The 12115-nt window shown below is 38.7% G+C and overlaps 1 protein-coding gene and 1 pseudogene across 1 annotated transcript in view; one reads left to right on the forward strand and one right to left on the reverse strand.

Annotated features, from left to right (window-relative positions):
- Window positions 1-12115, forward strand: part of THEGL (theg spermatid protein like) — a 37490-nt gene that overhangs the window by 4778 nt on the left and 20597 nt on the right. The window contains exons 2-3 of the mRNA XM_043448059.1: window positions 6784-6814; window positions 10062-10127. Of these exons, the coding sequence (XP_043303994.1) occupies window positions 6784-6814; window positions 10062-10127 (97 nt within the window). The remainder of the gene's footprint in view (window positions 1-6783; window positions 6815-10061; window positions 10128-12115) is intronic.
- On the reverse strand, window positions 1728-2192 carry LOC122428218 (annotated as a pseudogene).

The raw sequence follows: 12115 nt of genomic DNA on the forward strand, positions 1-12115 counted from the left end.
TTCAGCCGTTCATCTGCCAGTGAACATTTAGGTTGTTTCCGTGTCCTGTCTATTATAAGTAGTGCTGCAATGAATATTGGGATACATGTGTCTTTTTAAATTATATAAACCCAACTTTTAGTGCTTACTCAGTTGCTAATGCTGTCTTAACATAGATAAAATCAGGTGAAATGAAGCATATATTTGAAAATAGAGAAAAAAGCCACGAAAGTACAGACTTGAGGGGTATAAGAGGAAACATAGCTTCATAGGTGGCTTGGGGAGGTGATATTTTTGAGCTCTAGTTTGCATGGAGGCCCCAGTATTTGTTGTTGTTACATCAGACAGAAGAGCTTGGCCTCTTCCTCTGCCTTCTCACCGGCAAGCCAAAGCCTTTCCCAGACTCTCCCATCTCTTGCCCACATGACCCAGAGCTAAGGCAGTGGGGAGCACAGTGCGAGGGAGCTGTGCCTGAGAGAAGATCAAGGAAGAATGAAGAGTAGTAACGATTATATAGCTTAACCTGTCATGTCAGAGAACATCCCAATGTCTGTTTACATGGTCATGCCCAGCATAGAACTTGACTACTTTAAGGCCAGTCTTCAAAACCATCATGTACCTAAAACAAGCACAAATTTTACTTCAGAAAGCTCTGAGAAGTAATGTAGGTTTTACAGAAGTATCTTCCGGGGGATTATACCATCTCATACAGAGCAAAGCAGGCTAAAATGTTCTTGAGACACATCTCTTCCCAAGTCCCTGTCACCATGACAACTGTTCCCCACAGATACCTTTCCTCTTCCTCTCAAGCTCCAGCTTGCCTCTCTCTTGCCCCACTAGATCTGTTCTGAGAGGTGGTCCCTGCCTTTCCTTGATAGATCAGTGGTGTCCTGGTCATACCTGAAGGCTGAGCGGCTCAAACATGGTCTCCTTAAGAAGACAGGGTAGAGGAAGGTGGAGAATAGCTATAATTTCATGTTACAAACGCTTCCTGCTACACGCAGAGGGAATCCGGTGTAAGGAGTGCCCCCTTCAGGGAACAGCCTTGGTCATGCCTCCTCCCAGCAGATGGCAGCCTTCCCCAGAAGATGGTTTGGAGCACAAGCCAGCTGGTTCCACTTGCTGGCTTGGTGCAACGTGAGCAGTGTAGTTTGTGTGCTATGGAATAAAATACAGATCTCTAAAGGGCATAGTACAGCAATAACGTTCTGATTGTCTCTTAAAGGGGAGATGCTTTTCACCATCCTGCTCAGAATCCTTTCGGGGCTTCTTCCTGTCGGCCTTAGAATAAGAGGTTCCTCCAGGGCCCATCGTGATCTGACAGTGAAAGTTAGTCACTCAGTCGTGTCCAACTCTTTGCAAGTCTTTGGACTGTAACGCACCAGGGTCCTCTGTTCATGGGGTTTTCCAGGCAAGCGTACTAGAGTGGGTTGCCATTTCCGTCTCCAGGGGATCTTCCCAATTCAGAGATCCAACTCACATCTCCTGTGTCTCCTGGATTGCAGGCAGATTCTTAACCTGCTGAGCTAACATTACATTGCTGCATGCAAGCTCTTTAGTTGCCACATATGGAATCTAGTTCCCTGACCAGGGATCAAACCCTGGCCCCCTGCATTGAGAGCACGAAGTCTTAGCTACTGGGCCACCAGGAAAGTCCTTCTTGTATTGCTCTGCAAAGTACTTTTTTTTTTCTTCCTGAATGGGAAAATAACTTTATTTTGTTTGGAGTAGTAGGCAGGGGTCCACTCTTAGAACTTCTGAAATTGCATCTTGGTGCCAGCAGCCTTGGCGACCTCCATGTTGAAGCACAGTCTTGCTCAGAGGCTGGCATTCACCCACTGTGACAATGTTGAGGATCTTGACATCCCTAAAACAGGAGGAAAGGTGCATGGACATATTCTTATGGTATGAAGCAGCTGGTGCTTTTGGGTAGTGGAGGTCATCTCAGTGATGCCACTGGTCCTCTGCATCTTCACCTTAGCCACTGAACAGGATCCACGCTTGGATGGAGATGGTACCATTGGAAAAGAAAGGGCATTTCTTCTCCATATAAGTGCTCCCCAGGCCTCCTTTGGTGTGTTGAAGACCAGACCAATGTTCTTGTTGTATCGTGGGACCTTCTCCTTGCCAGTTTCTCTAAGCAGGACCCTCTTCTTATTTTGGAAGATGATCGGTTGTGTTTGGTAGGCATGCCCAGTCTGAATGTCTGCCATCTTCCTGGCTGCTTGAGAAAAGGTTCTGCAAAGTATTTTTATCCTCAATTTACAGATGAGGAATCTGAGACTAGGTAGTTTGTGGGTCTGTAGTGGTGGGACCAGCATTCAAAGCCCTGTTGGTTCGATCCAAAGCCTGGAATATCTCAGTGGCTAGACTGGAGTGAGAATGGAGATCCCTGGGAGAGAAGAATGGGGAAAAAAAGTACTAGGAAAAAGGAGATGGGAAATATTTTAGGGATGGGGAGTGTTACTAGAGTCGTGCTCAGGAAGGTCTGCCCCAAGGATGGATTGAATGCGTGCAATCCTGCCCTCGCCCCCAGAGAAATATGGCTGCTTGAACACTGCTATGCCCGAATCATGGCTCCAGCCACATTCTGGGGATTTCAATGTTAGCACTTACTTAGTAGGAGAGGGAGCTTGATGCTATTGGAAAGAGCACTAAATTAGGAGGTAAGAGATTTGGAAGTTACTTTTGGTCTTGTCATAGATGCGCATTTCCTTTCTAGTGAAATGAGATGTGTGAACTAAGCACTCTTACAGACACTTGTAAATGCTGAGAGTCTGGATGTTAATACAACTGCTTAATTTGATACAGCAAGGTGTTGCCAAAGTGAGATTACTATAGATTCTTGAATATAAGGAAATTTGAAAAAATTCTGGCCAATTTGAATAAATAATCTTTTAGGGAGAAAGACAGAATAGACAAACGTTTATTTAGAATTTGTTAACTTCGCTATACCTATAAAATTAAAATAACATTAAAATCAATGATATAATTTAGAAATAGTTATTTCTAATGTTATATTTCATGGAAAAACAGTTTTATTCAACTTTTTCACTTGCATGCTTAATACCAGTATGGTTACCTCTTGACTAATTTAACAGTTTTTCCAGAAAAATCATTTTTATCTCTACAGTTTTATTATAGAAATATTCAAATGCACCCAAAATAGATAATGTTATAATACACCCCCATCTAGTTTTAATATTTATCGTTTTGCTAATCATTTCATCTAGGCATTCTCCTGCCAACCCTTCCTACTATACACACACGCGTGCGCACATCCACATGTGCACACACACACACACACACACACGTTTTGGGGCCTCCTGTAGGACAAATTGTTTTAAAGAAAATGCTAGACAGCATGTCATTTAGCCCATAGTACCTTGTATGCCTTTCTAATTACTGAGGATTTTTTTAAAAAAACATAACTATCGTGTCATTATTTGCACTTCGAATCTACAATCATTATTTAATACCATCTAATATCCGTTAAATATGTAAGCTTTCTTAATTGTCTCTGCCTGCAATGCAGGAGACCTAGGTTTGAGCCCTGGGTGGGAAAGATCCTCTGGAGAAGGAAATGGCAACCCACTCCAATATAGTTGCCTAGAGAGTCCCGTGGACAGAGGATCCTGGTGGGTTACAGTCTAAGGGGTCACAAAGAGTCAGAACAACTGAGCGACTAATTTTCACTTTTAGTTGTCTCAAAACTGTATTTTTACAGCTGATTCATTCTAATAGGCCTCAAAAAAGGGTCACGTGGCTCTTCTCTGTTACTTTTTAACACTAACTCTAATCTTCTCTCCCTTTTTAAAACACACTTGTTAGAAAAATTGGTTAAAATATCCCATATCCTGAATTTAATTTGTTTTTTGTGATGTCTTTAACTTATTCTTCTAGCTCCTCTGTTTCTTGCAAAGCATATAGATTGAGAGACTTGCTTAGATTGAAACTATGTTGTTTTGAGCAAGAATTTTTCATAGGTGGTACGTGGGGGCACATGGTGTCAGGCTGTCCCATTTGCGATGATTCTCAGGTTGACAAGTGATTTCAGATGAGGTTGGCTTCATCCCTCCTTGATAAAGTTCCCATCCACATTTCAGCAGCCAGTTTCAGTTTTTGCCTAGATTCCATCACAGCATTAGGGATAAGACTGGTCCCTTTTGAATCTGTCTTTGATGCTGTTCCTGGTTATTGTTAGGAACCCATTCATGTAATATAACAGAACTCTTAAAAATTTCATTCTGTAGCTGTACTTCTATCTTCACAATACAATCACCTCATTCTTTGTGTTTTGTCTTTCTTTTTGCTTTTTAAAATGATGTTTGTTTAAAACAACATCCAGTGCTTAAGATTACAATATTATATCACCAAAATATTATTAAATCTGTGTTAAATTTCTTTACCTCTTCCCTCTTTTGTAAAATACAGATTTAAACTTCAGTTGTATGGAGAGCTCTATAATTATTTCATTCTAGCATTAACTGAAGTTATTTCGGGCTGCTGTGTTTTTGTTTGCCATTTCTTTGTTGGGAAAATAAAGTAATTGAGGAAGTGCTTCCTAAGATGAGTTCTTACAAGGACTTGCATGTAAGGTAACCACTTTTCTGAGAAATAATTTTGGGGAACAAAATCTAGCCTTATATTCAGTTATTTTGATACTTTACTGAAAACTTCTTATTTTTTAAAATTTATCTTGGTTTCATGTAATACATATATCAAAAATAAAATTTGAAGAAGGAAAAATCTAAGAAAATAAGATTTTCTTCATCTTTTCATTATCAAGTCTTATAATTTATTTTATGTGTGTATAAAACCATTGAGAGACCTCACAAGAGGAGTTTCTTTCAGATTTCATATTAGGAAAAGTTTATGGCTTTTGCTTTCAGTGGTAAAAGTTCAGATATAATGGTACATGACTTTATTTTACATTCTTCCTTTGTTTTGTATTTTTATTTCCCTTGTTCCTCCACCTTTTTTCTACCTGTTTTCCTGAATTTTTCATCTTAGAGAATATCCTGTTATGTGTTTGTGTAAGCAATCTCAAATCCTTTTAGAAATGAGGGGGAGGGTATAAAGGCATAAAGAAATCAGTGAAAATCCATGTGAATACATGTTCACAATCAGGTTTTCATTGCATTAATATTACTTTTCATAGTTGGAGCCCTTGACAGTAAATTACTTAAACTTTACAATTACTCAAACTTAATAGTTACTTAAACTTTTCCTTTACTTATAGAAATTTAAGCAGAATCCTAATTTAAAAATTTTTAACATTAGTTATTTAATTTGCCCAAGATTGAACAGTTGAGTAAGTAACAAAACTGGGGTTTGAGCCATGTCTATCTGGTGTCAGAGCACACCCACTTTCCTTTACCCCGAGCACTCCAGACGGTAGAAAATGTTATTTCAGAGCTCCCATATATGATTAAAAACTCCCCAGGAGAAACTGGAACAATTTGTCCTAAAGAGGCCTACTGTAATAGGCCTTAGGATAAGGCCTATATTTGCCCACATTAAAAAAGAATTTCTAAACATGAATTTTAATTTGCTTCCATTTCATCCATTTTGGATAATACAGGTGTATCCAGCTTTTTAGATAATGGTGCTGAAGATACCACCGTTAACATTTTCGTGCATAAGTCTTTGCCCACACTTGTACTTACTTCTTTAGAGGACTAAAGAAAGTACTCTGAAGTACTTCCAAAGTACTCTAAAGAGTACGTACTTCTAAAGTACTCTAAAGTACTTCTATTTTAGAAGTAGAATTAGGTTAAGGAAGGTAAGTATTGCTGACTCATACACCAAATTATCTTTCACAAAATGAACTAATTTAAATATCCACCAGAAGCGTGGAAGTACTTATTCATCTGATCCTTCCAGCATTGTTATCCTTTGTAAAAACTTTTTGCTAATGTGATAGTTTTTTTAAAAAAAATCTCATTCTTTATTTGCATTGTTTTGATTACAAGCAAGTTTGAACTTTTTATATTTATTAGCCCTTCACATGTCTTCCTCTTCTTTGAACTCCTCTTCTTTGTCTATTTAACTTTTGACACCTTTTTAGTGTTTTTCTTATTCATCTGTACTTTTATACTCTTCAGATATTAAGAGTTTATCATTTTGTTACTACATATTTCTCCCAGTTTTTGTTTTCTAAGGTTTATTTTTTGACACACATTTTAAGTTTTAAATATTTTAATCTGTATGTTTCCTCTCTATCTTTCATCACCTTTAATGCAGATTAAAATCCAGTCATTAAGTAGATATTCTTTTATTTTTACTCTAAGTCAATTTTTTAAAAAGAAGAAATGTAACTGTTTGATTTACCTGTGGTTTACTTTGTCAAGATGTGCTGCGCTCAGATTCTCAGTCGTGTCTGACCCTTGCAACCCCGTGGGCTGCAGCCCATCAGGCTCCTCTGTCCATGGGATTCTCCAGGCAAGAAGACTGGAGTGGTTGCCATGCCCTTCTGCAGGGATCTTCCCAACCCAGGGATCGAACCCAGGTCTCCTGCATTGCAGATGGATTCTTTACCATCGGAGCCACTTTGGCCTTTCCCCCAAATAGTTATTTTTCCTAGTCCCTTTGTTTATTGACTTGTAATGGCTATTTTTAATCATATCTTTGATTTTTTAAAAACTTACTTATTAGGCTGCCATGGGTCTTAGTTGCAGCTTGGGAATCTTCAATCTTTGCGGCATGCTGGTCTGTGGCATGTGGACTGTTTTAGTTGTGGTGTGCGGGAATATCTTTGATTCTTATTGAATCTTATTTTTGCTTTTCCTTTTCCTTTTGCAGATCCTGGTCCTTGTGACTTTGTAAGGAAACGGTAAGAGGATAGACATAGCACTGTTTTCCCAGACTTTACTAGCTGAACGCGGCACTCAATCTGGGGCATTTGAAGTGAAAGCTTCTCTTGGGAGTTTTGAGGAGATTTGTGTTCTTTCCCTGTGTCATGAGGCCCTTTTCTAGGGGCAGCTCCCTTGGGAAGAGGAAAGAAGAGCGATAAAGTGGTTAGGACAGAGGTGTGGGAGCATTCCCCTTAGATTCGCTCGGTGTTTACCTGTCGCTCAGGCTGTGTGTGCCACCTGACAGGGCTGAACCTAAAGGTCCAAGGCCCTAAAGGCACCTGGGATCCTGCACTCACCATCTCATGTCATAGACCTTGTGAAGCTCCTTGTTAGTACGTCTCAATCTCCTCTTGCCTCTAACTCAAAATTCAGTCGCTAATGAAATTTCAAGAAAGTGCCCTCTATGAAAAAAAAGAAATATGTGTGTGTGTGTACATGCAGTGTACAAACTAGATGTCTCCTGAAAACAGATGCTTATTCTTGATTTGGTTAAGATATACTTAGATGAGGTAATAGAATAAAATCACTCAAGAGAAAATACTAAAGGTTCCTATCAATGGCTTATATAGATGAGAAGTAAATAATACCAGATTTTATTTTTTCACTCTTTTAATAAGTGAGTTGTAATTAATCATATTGTTATTGTTTACCATCTACATTTATTGTTATTGGTTGGACTTAGTTTGCATTTCCTAAGTACTATATTTTCTAGTTGTTTTTTCCTCACCTCTTTTAGGCATTAAACACTGCTGCCTTATTTTTATGTACTACTTTGCTGTTTAAATTTTATTTTCTCACAGGAATCCTGAGAAGTTGATAGGGTGGATATAATCAGCTAGATTTTCTGAGAGAAAGTGAAATTCAGAGTAATCATGTCACTTTCCCAAGGTTGTAAGATGAGTAGGCAGCAAATCTGGTAGAACTAACTTTTACTGAGTATTACTGAATATCCACTTAAAATACCAAATTACTTCAAATAAATGCATGCCAAGTGAGCAGACTCTCCTATTACTAAACAGACAGTGAAATCATTTACATCTGGAAAGTTTTTATACTTAAAAAAAGACTATGAAGAGTGTTTCTTTAAGTGTTTTTGTTGTTATATTATTTCTTGCTTTCATTTGATTGGTTAATTTGGTTTGTTTCTGTGAGAAAATTTTGTTCTCTATTATCTGTGCCTGTCCCAATTCTCTAAATAATCTTGTTAAACAAATGTGCTGTACCTGATGGTTTTAAAAGAAATATTTAGTATAAGCAAAATATACATGGGTGTTCCGTCACTCAGTCATGTCCAACTCTTTGCAACCCCATGGACTGTAGCCTGCCAGGCACCTCTGTCCATGGAATTTTCCAGGCAAGAATACTGGAGTGGGTTGCCATTTCCTACTCTAGGATAAGCAAAATAGTCAAGTGTAAAAGAGCATTCTGACCAAAAGAAAGAATTATTTGAATTACCCCATCAATTCAGACATGAAATTGTTTCCTAATTGTTGCTATATAAACATATATTTATTGCTCTGCTCCTAAGGTAAGAATTTCCAAAATTTTGTTAGCTATTGGTGAACTACAGGAGATTAATTATCAATGAAGACATGTAAAAGCAAAGTAATCCTCATTAAAAAAAAATATGCCTTGAAGAGTTCAGATCCCTCCACCACATTCTTTTGTTTCTGCACAGGGTCACAAGTAGATGCTGTAAGTATCTACTTAATGTAATTAAGTAGATTACTTAATTACTTAATGTAATACTTGAGAGAGAGGGCAAGCCTACATTAAGATGAAGAGATGTAGGTTGAAGGCGTAGCTTTGGTGACACAACCCACAATAAGTGAATGATCACACAAGATTAACAGGTGTTAATGAGATAATTTCCAATTAAAGTAACAATACAGTTTAACTATCTATATAAATACAATGGAGAAACTGTCAGTAGTCTGATATATAAAATGATGCATTAAAATAATATTATTTAGGTGGTGACGAAAAGGTAGAGAGGGAAAACCTGGCTTAGAGGTGATGATGGAGCCAGGAGCTAAATTGCCTGCAAAGATTCATGTATAAGAAGATATTTTGTCTGCACTATAGTTTGCTTTTTCCGCCACCTAGCCACCCACCCTCCCTGGAAAGTTGGTTCGGGCCATCATAGCAGAGTTCGACTTGCGTGGCAAAATCATTTTTTTTAATTGAGTAAGGGTGTAGTTTTTTTTTTCCCCTTGGCAGTGGACAGTATCTTCATTATTTCCAGACAATAGCAGACATGGCTTGGGGCAGGGTACATTGCATCAGTTACATATGTATGTGTTCAGTTACTCTGTCATGTCCAACTCTGCCGCACCATGGATTGTAGCCCACCAGACTGCTCTGTCCGTGGGATTTTTCAGGCAGGAATACTGGAGTGAATTGCCTTTTCCTTCTCCAGAGGGAGATCTTCCCCACAGAGGGATTGAACCTGTGTCTCCAGCATCTCCTGCCTTGGCAGATGGACTCTTTACCACTGAGCCCCCTAGGAAATCCATCAATTACATATCAGATCTCAAACATTTAACCACTGAAGAATCTTTTGGTTATCTCAAACCACCATCACAATCTCATGTTTGGAAAGACTTGTTGTTATTGTTCATTAACTTCTGCTGAGGATAGACATAATTAGTCACATAGCTGCAAATAGCTGCAAAGGAGTCTGGAAAATGCAAAGGAACACACGGATACTTGGGGACCACAAACTGTCTCTGCTGCAGGTGGATTCAGAATAGTCAGGGAAGTCCAAGGAGCAGAATAGGGCAGGTCGGAGGTTGAGTGGTACCCAGAGTATATTTTGCCTGTTTCATAGTTTACCTGAAGCCACAAATTCTGTTGGAAATTTTCTTGTACAGTCTTTTCAACATCCAGTGCTATCAAGCATTTACAAATTTACTTACTATGAAAATTGAGGGTTTTTGCCAGTAAGTGTACATTTTACTTGGATTCTTCTGGAGATAGTACATTCTTGGTCATATTGTGTATTTATTGTCTTTTATTGTATAGTATATTTTTAATGATTTTAAAAGTGAGAATTTGGGGTTCACAATATTATTGAATACTTTTAGCTTTTTTTAGCACTCTTCAAATCCCGTATAATAGGACCTTGGTTTTTATTTCTCCCTCAGATGAGATTTGTTTGATTACATCTAATGTAAACATATTTGTTAAGCATCCTCATTGAATTAATCTGCTGGTATTTGTTAGTTCTTTTTCTAGGAAGAGAATTCAAGATCTTTCTAGGCCTAAGAAACAATGGGGAGCCCCAGATAGGTAAGGTAATGTTATGTGGTCTTGTTTGTGATGATTATTCCTTACATTCAATAAGTATTATTTTCACCTGTCCACTTACTCTGCATCCTAGCACCTCTGTGCTCAAGTGGGGCCACTGAATCAGTATTGTCACCTCAGCTGAGTCAGCACAAGGAAGCTGAAACTTAGGTCAGTGATTCTCAAATTTGTCTGCACACTGGAGTCATCTGGAAAATTTAAAAGCTGACTGATTCTTGGGTTCCATCCCCAGAGATCTTGACTCACTTGGCCTGGGGCACAGTCTAGACTTTAGGAGTGTTAAAGACTCCCCAGGTGATCCTAACAGGCAGGTAGGTTTGAGAATCACTGTCCCAGGGCATTATTCTACACACATGGGACACACTTGTGTCCATCCTCCAAGTTCGCATTTGCAGCTTCTAACATCTGGGCCTGTGTCTCTAGGCCTCTGCCAAGAGCACACCTGTTCTCTGGGGTCTCCAGCGGGCTGGACCCACTGGCTTTCCACTCTTGGTCACAGGATGTCCCCTTTTCTTTTTTGGTCTGAACAAAGCCTGATTTTTTTCCCTCATCCATTGATCTTTTATTTTCTAAATTAATGGATTTTATTTTTTAAAGCAGTTTTAGACTTACAGAAAAAACTACAGAGAAAGTTTCTGTATTACCACCCCTCCCCTAGTTTCCCCTATTATTAACATTATTAACTTGCATTGAAAAGTGAAAGTTTAGTCGCTCAGTCGTGTCTGACTCTTTGCGACCCCATGGATTGTAGGCTACCAGCCTCCTCCGTCTATGGGATCTTCCAGGCATGAGTACTGGAGTGGGTTGCCATTTCCTTCTGCAGAGGATCTTCCTGACCCAGGGATCGAACCCAGGTCACCCACATTGTAGGCAGACACTTTACTGTCTGAGCCGCCAGGGAAGTCTGTTAACTTGCATTAGTGTGGTACATTTGTTATAGTTAATGAACAAATATTGAGCATTATTATTAACGAAAGCCTATAGTGTACATTAGGGTTTACTTTTTGTGTTGCACAGTTCTCTGAGTCTTGACAAATGTGTAACGTTGTGTATTCACACTATATTATTCTACAGAATAGTTTCACTGCCCTAAAAATTACCTGTGCTCCACCTATTGATCCCTCTCCCTCTTTCCCTTCTCTCCAAACCCCTTGCAACCACTGATCTTTTAACTGTATCTATAATTTTACCTTCTCTGGAATGTTATGTAGTGTTGGAATTGTACAATATGTAAGTTTTCAGACAGGCTTCTTTCACTTAGCAAAATGCCTTTAGTGTTCCTCCATGGCCTTTCGTTGCAATAGTACATTTCTTTTTAGCATTGAGTAATGTTCCATAGTCTGGAGGTACCATAGTTTATTCACTTACTGAAGGACATGTTGGTTGCCTCTGACTTGGTGCAATTATGAATAAACCTGCTGTAAATAGTCATATGCAGGTTTTTGTGTAGATAAAGGTTTTCAAGTCATTTGGGTAAATACCTTGGAGTACAACGACTGGATCATATGGTAAGACTATGACCTTAGCTTTGTGAGAAACTGCAGAACTGTCTTCAAATGATCTGTACCACTCTTACCACCAACGAATGGAAGTTCCTGTTGTTTCACGTCTTCACCAGCGCGTGGTGTTATCTGTGTTTTGTGTTTTAGCCCTTTTAATAAATGTGCAGAGGTGCCTCATTATTTTAATTTGCAATTCCCTAATGACCTGATGTTGAGCATATTACATATGGTTATTTGCCATCTGTGTATCATCTTCTTTAAAGTGTCTGTTCACATCTTTTGTTCACTTTTTAATTGGGTTGTTTGTTTTTTATTGTTGAATTTTAATAATTCTTTGTATTTTTGAATGCCAGTACTTTATCAGATGATATAGACTGCATGTTTGTGTCCCCCCAAAATTTACATGTTGAAATCCCAAGCCCTAGTGTGATGGTATTTGAATGTGGGGTCTACGGGAGTTAATTAGAT

Source organism: Cervus canadensis, chromosome 26, assembly GCF_019320065.1.
Source record: "Cervus canadensis isolate Bull #8, Minnesota chromosome 26, ASM1932006v1, whole genome shotgun sequence".
In the NCBI taxonomy this organism is placed as follows: Eukaryota; Metazoa; Chordata; class Mammalia; order Artiodactyla; family Cervidae; genus Cervus; species Cervus canadensis.